Here is a 12009-nt window from a genome sequence, read left to right as displayed (position 1 = left end):
TATATATATATAGAATTATGCTACTTTATTGATCAATAGTACAAGGCCTTTACTATTGAGTTTTCGGCCGTTGGATGCAAGGATGTCGCGTTAGGATGATAGTATTCCCCGGAGTTAAATTGATAGTGGTCCCTAGGGTTGAGTGTGTGGTTGGGGTTAATAGTATAATCTAACGGGTGGAAATGATCAAGGGTAGATACTAATGTAGAAAACTCATATAGTACCAAGGGCACTTGTACTATCGGTAGTTATAGTAGGGTACTCTAATATATATATATATATATATATTATATATATTTAATCTAAACGGGTGGAAATAATCAAAGGGTAGATCTAATGGGTAGCACAACTCAAATAGTACCAAGGGCTGTACTATCGATAGTATAGTTAGCCGGACTCTTTATATTTATATATATATATATATATATATATATATATATATAGAGAGAGAGAGAGAGAGAGAGAGAGAGAGAGAGAGAGAGAGAGTACGGTTGCTATGCTATCGATAGCACCAAACACTTGGTGCTATCAAGTTTTCTACCGTTAGATTAACCCTTTTATTATTTTTACTCGTTAGATTATACTATTCAACCAACTACCCACTTAACCCTAGGGGCTCACATCATCCTAACAGCACATTTTTTAATCTAAAGGCTAAAAAGCACATTTTTTAATCCAAAGGCTAAAAAACTAATAGCACCAATAGCTTGGTGCTATTAATAGTATTCAAGCCTAGTATTATATATATATATATATAGAGAGAGAGAGAGAGAGAGAGAGAGAGAGAGAGTTAGGTTCCTATGCTTTCGAAAGTACGGAGGCCTCCGTGCTTATAAGTTGTTTTTAATGATGGGACGTCCGATTCGACCATCGGTTCCGTTAAATATGATCTATGCTATTGGAACTATCCAGAAACCAAATTTCATAATTTTTTAACTTTGTTTGCCTAGTGAACGAGTAGCCTCAAAATGAACGGCTGAAAATAAAAATCTCATAAAAAATATTGATAAATGACTCAAATTTCAAATCGGAAGTATTGTTCTTGCTATTAATGTTAAGTAGAATTTTCTATTAAAGTTTCATGTAATTTGAATACTTGTAGACCGTTGAACTTAAAAAGTGACACATCGGCCATTAAAATAGTCATTTTTTAGATCCTGTGATCGCTTGGTAAATAATGTCAAAAAATTATAAAATTTGGTTTTTAGATAGTTCCAATAGCATAGATTCTGCTTAACGGAGTCGATCGTCGAATTGGATGTACTATCATCAAAAATAACTTACAAGTACGGAGGCCTCCGTACTTTCGAAAGCACGGGAGACGTACTCTCTCTCTCTCTCTCTCTCTCTCTCTCTCTATATATATATATATATATATATATATATATATAACAGGACTGCTGTGCTCTCGGGGGCACGAAGGCCTCCGTGCTCCTGAGCCATTTTCGATGATAGAATTTTCGAATCGACGATCGGCTCTGTTAGACTTGATCTAGTGTATTTGAAGTTTCTAGAAAATAATTTTTGCTATTTTTCGATATCATTTACCTAGTGTCAAAAGGGTTCAAAATCAATAATTTTTAATGGTTGATATCTATCGTTTTCAAGTTTAACGATTTAGAAGTATTCAAATCAGATAAAATTTTGATACAAAATTTTTTATACTATCTACAACAAGATCAATATTTCTGATCAAAAATTTTAGTGCTATATCACCACGTTTTATAGGATTTTTATTTTCAGCCATTAAAAATTATTGATTTTGAATCCTTTTGATTGCTAGGTAAATGATATCGAAAAATCGCAATTTTTTTTTCTAGAAACTTCAAATACGCTAGATCAAGTCTAACGGAGCCGATCGTCGATTCGAAAATTCCATCATCGAAAATGGCTCAAGAACACGGAGGCCTCTATGCTCCTGAGAGCACAGCAGTCCTTCTCGCTCTCTCTCTCTCTCTCTCTCTCTCTCTCTCTCTCTCTCTCTCTATATATATATATATATATATATATATAGGCTGGGGCTACTATACTCTTATGAGTATAGACCCTCTTGTACTCATAAATTTTTAACCATTGATTGATGGGATATGTGGTTAGGATGATGATGGTCCTCACTTAGAATGATGGTGGTCCCCTAGGGTTGAGTGGGTAGTTGGTTGAATAGTATGATCTAACGGGTGGAAATGATCAATGAAATAAATCTAAGGACTGAAAATTTATGAGTATAAAGGAGCCTATACTCATAAAAGAATATTAGCCGGACTCTCTCTCTCTCTCTATATATATATATATATAGTTCGGCTGGGGTACTATCGATAGCACAAAGGATTTGGTGCTATCGAGTTTTCCACCGTTAGATATAACTCTTTAATTATTTTTATCTGTTATGTTATACCATTCAACCAATCACTCACTCATCCCTAGGGGGCCCATATCATCCTAACCACACATTTCTCAATCCAAAGGTTAAAAGTAATAACATCAATAGCTTGGTGCTATTGATAGTATTATAGTTTAGTTATATATATATATATATATATAGAGAGAGAGTACGGGGGGAGATATAGGTGAGGCGGAGTGTCGGGCGGGATGGGTGGTGGTTGAGGGAGAGGATGGAGAGCTGGCTAACTATACTCTTTTAGTATAGAACCCTTTTGTATTCATAAATTTTAAACCGTTGATTGATGGATGTGTGGTTTAGGATGATGGTAGTTCCCACTTAGAATTATAGTGGTCCCCTAGGTTGAGTGGGTAGTTTGTTGGATATTGTATGATCTAACGGGTAGAAATGATCATTGAATAAATCTAAGGGGCTATCATAAATAGGTATAGTAGCCGGACTCTATATATATATATATATATATATATATATATATATATATATAAAATTTAGATTTTAGAGCAATTCAAATATAAATAAATCTCTATTTTATAAATTTTAATTATTAAATTAAAATTTTTTATTTTTTATTTTTTATTTTTTATTGAATAGTAAAATTTACAATTTAATTTATTGTTCGCGAGTAAGTTCAACTTTAGCTCGTTAATAAACGAGCTGAATTTTTCAGCTCGTTATTTTAACAAGTTAGCTTGTGCTCGACTTATTTATTAAACGAACTGAACACGAACGGTCCCGGCTCGCTAGTGTTCCACTCATCGACAACCTATTAAGAAACAAATGAGATTTTTTCTCTTTCCACTTCCATGCGTATAATAAATAATTACTTTTTACATTACAATGGTAAGATACTGCCAGAATTATAACATGACTGAAGCTGACAAAATAATAAAACCCTCAAACATGTATATAATCACTGAAAAAAAAAACTTAGCGGGGGTTCCTCAATAATGCTTCGTTAAGGAGTCTCAGTTTTATTTCTATTTAAAAATTATAATTTTTCTCTATAAAATTAATTTTTTAATTTTAATATTAAAAGAATATCTAATGTGTTATTAGATAAAGATAAAATTAATAAGTAACTGTAAATCGAGGCTCTCCAATGATGAGATGTCGTTGGTGAGATTCCACTGAAGTTTTATTCTAATCACTGTCCACATTAATAAAATTAGGCTATTCTTAATATTCTCTCTCTTGTCGCAAAGAGAGAGAGAGAGAGAAAGGCCCATGAGGTTTCACGGCTATAAATGAGGCCACCCATCCTAGGAAGCTAAAACCAATCTAAGAAGCAATAAGAAGAGCTCTTTTATATCTCTCTCTCTCTTTATTTTTTTTTTTCCTTCTTTTTTCTTGTTCTCTAATACTTATCTGGGAAGAGAGAGTGAAAGAGATTAGAAAAGGACAGCTTTAATATAACATTATTATTATAAATATTATAATAGTACTACTATTGTTTTTGATGGTCTTGTTTCTCTAGTTGTTGTTGGTTCCTCCTCAGAACAAAGAATCTTTCACCTGCCCCCTCCCCAGCAAAATATCGGCCAAAGTCGAGGCTCTGGTTCCCAACGAGCTCCCAAGTTCCCAACGAAGCGAAGGCTCTAATCAAAGGTAAAATATTAGAATTTTTTGTTTTATTCTTAGTTTTTTGGGTGTCTTTTTGCGAAAAGGAAAAAAAAAATAGTACTTTAAATACCTTTCTCAGATCCCTTTACTCAGTTTCTCTCCTCTGCTTCAATTTAACGAAAGCCTTTTTGTACATAAAAATCGAACCTTTCCCTAATTTCTTTCGCTTAAATTAGCCCCTGTTTATGCCTAAAATATATAATCTTTTCCATTTTTTCGTTTCTGTTGACCCCTGTTTATCGCGTAAATAAAAGCTTCTATTAGCCACTGTTTATGCATAAAAATCGAAGATTTTCCTCCTTTTTCGCTTAGTAATCCCCTGTTTATGCATAACAATCTCAACTAATCCTTGTTTTTTATCCATAAAATCGAACCTTTTCCATTTTATTTTTCCGCTCAACTATCCCCGCATCAGAATCGAATCTTCTCCGCTCTTTCGCTTCAGTTAACACCTTAAAACTCCCCCTTTTTTATGCATAAAAATTGAACAATTTCCATTTTTTCACTTCCCTGAAAACCCCCTGTTCGTACCTACAGATCGCATCGTTTCCACTTTTTTCGCCTCAATTCGCCCCTATTTCCCCCTGTTTACGCATAAAAATCTCTTTTTTTTTAATTTTTTTTTTGTTTTTGCATTTCTGTAGTGGGGAGTATGACGATCTCGTGCGAGGAGAGGGTGATAGCTGAGTTCGAGGCGCTCACGCGCGACGCGGGGCGCGTCCAAGCGGAGACGCTGCGGCGGATCCTCGAGGAGAACGGCGGCGCCGAGTATCTCCGGCGCTTCGGCCTCGGCGGCCGCACCGACGCCGCGAGCTTCCGCTCGTACGTGCCCCTCGTCACCCACTCCGATCTCGAGCCGTTCATCCAGCGGATCGTCGACGGCGACAACTCCCCCATCCTCACCGGGAAACCCATCACCGCGATCTCGCTCAGGTATTACTTGTCAGTGTTACCACTATTTCTGAGCCATTTCATATGATACCTATAATTTAGATATTATGGGTAATGTGCTGTTATTAAAATGCCTATCGACACTGACCGTATTCACCGTGCAGAATTATGTACCGATGGCAAAACTCAAAATTCTCTATTTTTGAAATCAGTAGGTAATTTTTTCAACAAAATGTAAAAGATTTGATAAAAATATATAATAAATAATTGATATATTTGTTGTGATAGAAAATAAATATTTCATGCCATTACGTGTCGGCACACACATAATTTTTTACCGACACGTATCAGCACGGCCAAGTCGCATCGTGCCAGCAAGTTTTCGGCACGATTCTGTGCCACGGCACTTTAATTCTTGGGTGTCAAGAGTTTGGAATTTTTGGTTGAGGTAGTACTAGTAAGTGTTAGGACAGTTTTTTCGTTTTTTGGTCATTTTCTATCATATCAATATCTTGGTTAATTTGGGTAAATATGGTATCTGAGTCAACAATTTGCGTGTCATTTTTTGTCGTGTCGATATTTTGGTAACACGGATAATATGGTATCAGAAGTTTGCTCAGTTCTTCTACTTTTGTCAATGCTTATCTGATTTCTATTTTGCATGTGAATGGAGGTGTTAAAGATTTTTTCACATCATTTATACGCGGATTGATTTTGTGGATAATTTCGGGATGGCTTTTATTGTTTTTGTCGCAGTTCCGGGACTACACAGGGAAAGCCCAAATTTATTCCGTTCAATGAAGAGTTGCTCGATTCGACGATACAGATTTATCGTACCTCTTATGCGTTCAGGAACAGGTAGGGATTGAAAACCCCAAAGTACTTAGGATTTGCTCGCTTTTTCACCAAAAAAAGAAAAAGAAAAAAGACCCAAATTGATTCTCTCTAAATGCTGTACCATTGCTTATTGTATACCTGAACAGTAGTTGGTTTTTAATTTCTCCTAAAATTACGGTCTTTTTGGTGTTTAAAAGCGCTGCTTCTCGTTGAATTGTGTGAAAATGGATTCGCCGGTTAATACATTTGTTAATTGCCACTGGTCTCTTTAATTTACTTTCCTTCGTATGTAATGAATCTCATATTCATAGATCCAAATGCGAGGACGATCTTAGTCACTTCATAGCTCAATAGAATATATATTTTGAATTCCACCTCAATTTGTTTGAGTGTTATTTGTAGGGAGTACCCGATTGGCAATGGAAAAGCCCTGCAATTCATTTACGGCAGCAAGCAGGTTATGACGAAAGGAGGCATCGTCGCCACGACCGCCACGACAAACTTATTCCGGAATGACCAATTCAAGAACGCGATGAAGGATATCCAATCTCAGTGTTGTAGCCCCGACGAAGTCATATTTGGTCCCGACTTCCACCAGTCCCTTTACTGTCACTTGCTCTGTGGCCTAATCCTCTCAAATGAAGTGCAGTTTATATTCTCTACATTTGCTCATAGCATTGTTCATGCGTTCCGTACTTTCGAGCTAGTATGGGAGGAACTATGTACTGATATAAGAGAAGGGGTCCTCTCCAGTAGAATCACTTCCCCCTCGATCCGAGCGGCCGTTTCTAAAATTCTAAGTCCCAACCCAGCTTTAGCCGACGCCATATACAACAAATGTGCAGGCTTAAGCAATTGGTATGGTGTGATACCCGAACTGTGGCCCAATGCGAAATATGTGTATGGAATTATGACCGGATCAATGGAGCCGTATTTGAAGAAACTGAGGCATTATGCTGGGAATTTACCATTAATGAGTGCAGATTATGGATCCTCGGAAGGATGGATCGGCGCGAACATAGACCCTAAGTTGGCCCCGGAAAAGGTGACTTTTGCTGTACTGCCAAATATTGGGTACTTTGAATTTATCCCTTTGGAGAAACCTGAAGGTGAGGAGGCGGATAATTGTGCTTCCGTTCATTACGTGGAATCGGAGCCTGTTGGATTGACGGAGGTCGAGGTCGGCAAAGAGTATGAAGTCGTCTTAACGAATTTTGCAGGTACTTCATTCTTTATTTCTCTTTTTATTTCTCTGCTCGCTTTCGCTTAGTTCTTGCAGCTCACGTTGTCTCCTTAGAATGCTTAGAAAAGTTTACAAAGAATATTCCAAAATTATGGTTTGGATGATATTATTATTATTATTAGAATTAAATGGTAGTTTGTAGGATGGCTTGTAAAATTCGGCAGTACAATATAAGTGTAGCTCAACGGGCTGAAATAATTTGTACTAAACATATAATGTTTATTGAATAACAAAATTTAGAAAATACGCTAATTTGTTTGCTTATTCATGTTGACAGGCTATAAAGATAACTAGCGATTCATAAGAGGTCATCGTTTTGCCACGTAGTGAACTTGTTTGTACCTATGTACTCTTTGTCTCTGTCATGTTATTTATGTTCATGATAACATGTGAATGAACCAACTTGTTGAGGTTCCTCATTTAAGTACATAGGGATTATTATTGGGTAGGCATTGACAGGTTGGACAGAGGGGGAGTTAGGGGGCATAATTGAATACACTGCTGGTCTACAGCATAACAGGCCCGGCCTAATGTTTGGTTGAATGCAGATGCTGAACATTTATTAGCGTTTAAAGTCGTTTCTTTTTCTCTTTTGTTTTTTCCTTTTCTGATGTGCGGATTTAGGAGTAAATTGTGAATGAGTAGTTATGCCGTGAGGTGTAAAGCTCAAATTACCTGGTAATTTCACTCCAACTAAGCTTCCAAATTGAAAAAACAGGTTGCAAAGATCTTATCTGGGTCAAAACTTTTGCCGTCGCCTTGTGAACTAATTAATTTGAAGTCAAAATTGTACCATACATTTGTTATCGACTTCCTTTTTCTCATTTTTAAGCTTCGAGCTATCTCTCCACTGTACTCGTTAGGATAAATTATCTACATCTAGTTGTGTCCTGGACCTCTAAATTAAGTCGAGTGTTGTGACTTTAATTATTCTTCCAGCATACTATATAGTCACGTCTAGGAGGTCGAATTCATTTATGGATGATGGGTGAGCATAAACCAAGTTGAGTTAAATTAAGAACAATCAGAAAAGCTTACAAATCAGGACTCAAAAAAGAAAAGAAGAGACTACATTCTTGCTTTGTTGACCGGTTCTTCACACAATCTTATTCAACTATACTGGATTTCTTCTTGGTAATAATACTAACTGGTAAAATTATTCCGCCATTTTGACTTAATGAGGTTTCACAAATGAAGGGGAAAAATAAATGGATGCGCTGATTCCGTTTTCGCGTCATATTTGAAGGAAATATATGGTGACGTCTCACTCTTGCCGGACCAACTCATATACCAAGTTGTAGGACATAAAAATCTCTCCTTAAAGAGTAGACTTTTAATTTGTCGTATTATTTTTGTGTTGCCTCGATACGAAATAGGTTTGTACAGATACAGATTGGGAGACGTGGTTAAGATCGCGGGATTCCACAACTCCACTCCGGAGCTGCAGTTCTTGTGCCGGAGAAGCCTCCTGCTAACCATCAACATCGACAAGAACACCGAGAAAGACCTCCAGCTGGCAGTGGAGGCCGCTTTGAAGCACTTGGCCGCAGAGAAGGTTGAGGTTGTGGACTTCACGAGCCTGGTGGACCGCTCGTCGGACCCGGGCCACTACGTGATTTTCTGGGAGCTGAGCTCCGACGCGAGCGAGGAGGTCTTACAAAGCTGTTGCAACAGCTTAGACTTGGCCTTCCTGGACGCAGGCTACGTCGCGTCCAGGAAGGTCAAGGCGATCGGCCCGCTCGAGCTCCGCGTCCTTCGGAAAGGGACTTTTCAGAATATTCTAGACCATTACTTGGGCCTCGGCGCGGCAGTGAGCCAGTTCAAGACGCCACGGTGTGTCGGCCCGTCGAACAGCATGGTATTGCAGATATTGTCTAGGAATGTTATCAAGAACTACTTAAGTACTGCATATGGAAGCTAGGCTATTTGCTCTCTTTTTTTTCTTTGTTTTTGACCTCTCTTTTTTTTTTTTTTGTTGCTGCTGCTTTTGAGTCCTTAATGCTGCTGTGATTAGGGTATCTCTCTGTGTTTTCTTTGCTTTGATCAAGTTGTATGTGCATGTAAGTTTTGCTTCCTCTGAAAACAATTTAGGTTTAATTTACTTTTCTGTATATTTTTTCGCATTCCGATTGAAACAGCTTTTAGAGAAGTATTGAATATAAAAATATAAAAATATTATTATTTAGTAGCTTAAATTTTGGCGGAAAATATGTTGGTTGAGATAGGTATAAGTTTTTGTCTTGTGACAATAAATTTAGAAGACTAATAAGTTGAGTGAGGCTGCAGTGCATAGTAGATTTAATAATAAGAGACTCAATTATAGATCCAATGTTTAGATAGATTGAGTCAGCTCGAAATTTGTGATTACTGTGGCTAAGTCCTTAGGTGTGATGAATGCCTATCTCCTATCGGCATTTACGGTTAGAATAGTCAGTTAGCAGTGATGGAGGAAGGGGAGGGGGGGGGGAAATGTTGGCTGAAATAGACCCAACTTTCCATCCCATAATTGATCTAGAATACTAATAAATTAAATTGGACAATAGGTACAGAAAATTAATAAATTTAATTGAATTGAGTCAAATAAGTTGAATGAGGTTGCGGTTTATAATTGACTCAACGGGAAGATATCTAATAATATATTCAATATCCAGATGAATTGAGTCAGATTGAAGTCCATGAGCATAATAGTTAAGTCCTTAAGTATGATAAAATGCATACTTTCTATCGGTATATACTTTTGGAATAGTTATCCAAAAGTAGGGGTGGCAATTCAGCCTCAACTGTCGCAAGCCAGCTCATGTTCGCTCGAAATGAGCTTGAATCGGCTCACTCGTTTAGTAAACGAGCCGAACACGGAGCTGGGGTCAGCTCGCTCGTGTTCGGCTCGATAACAACTCGAATACATATATTTTAATATTATATAATTTATTTAATTTATATTTTTATATATAAATAAATAATTATATATAATATATATTTTTATTATTTATTTTTAGTAAATAAAAATATAAATGCGAGGCTTAATTATAAAAGATTTCATTTATATGTAAAGTTTTAATTATTAGATCAAAATTTAATGGATAAGATTTGATAAATTTATTTTTTATATATATTTAATCTAATTATTTTTAATTTATTATTCGTTGGTCAGCTCGTAAGCCAGATCATGTTCGGCTCGTTAATAAACGAGCCGAACACAAGCTGAATTTTTCGGCTCAATACTTTGACGAGCTAGCTCATATTCGGCTTATGCAATTGACGGAATGTTCGGGAGAAGGTCAACTAAGTCATACCCAAGCATTGACCGTTGAGTTCACTTGTCCTTGTAATCTAACTTGTATTTGGTCAACAAAATGTAATCAAGAGTCTTCACTCAAAATTAAATGAAATGTAGAGAAAATTTTAATTAGATTTTCCTTTCTGGTGGAACAAATTATCTAGTGCAATTTAGCTCTGGGCCCATTGTAACAGCAAATTATTGATGGAAATTTTTTATTTCATGTAGAAATAATAACATCTGATTATGAACCCAATTAAACATTTTCCTTTTCCAGATCATGAAAAAGGAAACTTGAGAGCCTACCTATGAAAATATAGGTAAAAATGTACATAGCTTACGTGAACTATGGACTATTTTAAATAAGCTATTCAATCTTTTAAAATTTTAATTTTAATATTAATTTTTCAGATTGTTTGATTTGAGTTAGTCAATGTTATTTTGATTACAAAATTTGAATGTATCATTTATCTCTATAAATTTAGTTAGTATATTTTACGTATTTCTCATAACTATAAATCTATTAAAATAAATAATTAGTTTAAAATTTTAAGTCAAAGTGTCGTTGACTGACTCAAATCAAACAAATTGAAAAGTTTGATAGTAAAATTAAAATTTTGAAAGGTTGAATATTTGATTCAAAATGGTTCAGAGATAAGTTTCTATACATTTTCAAGAAATAAATATTACATGCAGATCCCACTTGATGGGCCTGCAAACTAGAAAATTGAGTTATGAAGGGCATCTTTAGATGTTCAAATTTTCACAGTATATGTGAATAGTCTCACATTAAATATTGGTGCAACTTACCATATATGTCCAAAAACATTGCGATCAAAAGCAAGTTAAGCAACAAAATAAAAGGAAACAAGGGATGGATCGAGTAATTAAAAAAAAAAGGCAATTACAAAAGATTACACACACTTCATAGTCCTCTCGAACAAGCATGCATATATGGCTTTGAACGCACCATGCAATCTCACCCTAACCTTTCTCCTCAACTTGGCCACCTCCTTCTGTCCCCTCCTCCCCATGACCACCAACATCTTCTTCATCCTCCTCCTCCCTCCTCTCGCTGCTTCGACGTCGCGCCCGTCGAACACGGCGTACTCGAACCTCACGGACGACGCGTTGCGCTCCTTCACAAAGGGCAGCGCCATGACATGTCGGTCGATGAGGTGAGACACGGAGACGAGCTCGAAGGCGTCATAGAGCGGGCTCCCGCAATCCCACACACACAACCTTCCCTCTTTCTTTCCTTCCTCTTCTTCCTCCTCCCCAACTTTTGGCTCCATCTAAGAGACACATACGTACAAGAAAAATGGCCATGTTGCTTTGCCATTATGTATAAGAGTGTGAGTGTGGTTTGGTTGGGGATAGTGACAGAGATGGCGCATTTAATAAGTAGAATAGTTGTTGTGAATAGGTAGTATCCTATACTTGTATAATTGGAAAGCATGTTATGTATATGCATATATGTATCCTAACCTGCAAATGTAAAAACATGGAAGTTACATTGTAGGTAGCTACATATCATTGATACTTTTATTTTTTATCTCATTTTTCTAGTCTTTGTTTAACTATATAAATCATTTATCTTTCTTGAAGAAAAAGTTAAAAATTAGTAAATAATAACACGAATTTTGAAAGAAAAAGAAAATAATATGGATTATATTTAATTTATTAGCTGGAGCTGGACAGATTGTTGTGCAATGTTGGTCCTAAGTTAAATTTTGATTG

At 36.4% G+C, this 12009-nt stretch overlaps 2 protein-coding genes across 3 annotated transcripts; one reads left to right on the top strand and one right to left on the bottom strand.

Annotated features, from left to right (window-relative positions):
* LOC109717217 (jasmonic acid-amido synthetase JAR1-like) lies at positions 3667–9103 on the top strand. 2 transcript variants are annotated; one of them, XM_020242889.1, is made up of 5 exons: positions 3667–4006; positions 4666–4954; positions 5669–5770; positions 6152–6969; positions 8369–9103. In XM_020242889.1, the coding sequence occupies exons 2-5, from the start codon at positions 4674–4676 to the stop codon at positions 8911–8913; spliced, it is 1746 nt and encodes a 581-aa protein (XP_020098478.1). In that variant the 5' UTR covers positions 3667–4006; positions 4666–4673; the 3' UTR covers positions 8914–9103. The 2 variants fall into 2 exon arrangements, with proteins under 2 accessions (XP_020098478.1, XP_020098477.1); XM_020242888.1 differs by lacking the exon at positions 3667–4006 and adding an exon at positions 4186–4465.
* LOC109717647 lies at positions 11024–11657 on the bottom strand. The gene has a single exon (XM_020243518.1). It carries the CDS (start codon positions 11562–11564, stop codon positions 11184–11186), a length of 381 nt encoding a protein of 126 aa, XP_020099107.1. The 5' UTR covers positions 11565–11657; the 3' UTR covers positions 11024–11183.

The sequence above is a fragment of the Ananas comosus genome, linkage group 11 (genome assembly GCF_001540865.1).
Source record: "Ananas comosus cultivar F153 linkage group 11, ASM154086v1, whole genome shotgun sequence".
NCBI lineage: Eukaryota > Viridiplantae > Streptophyta > Magnoliopsida > Poales > Bromeliaceae > Ananas > Ananas comosus.
The sequence above is the reverse complement of the archived record's forward strand: the minus strand, read 5'-3'. Positions and strand labels throughout refer to the sequence as shown.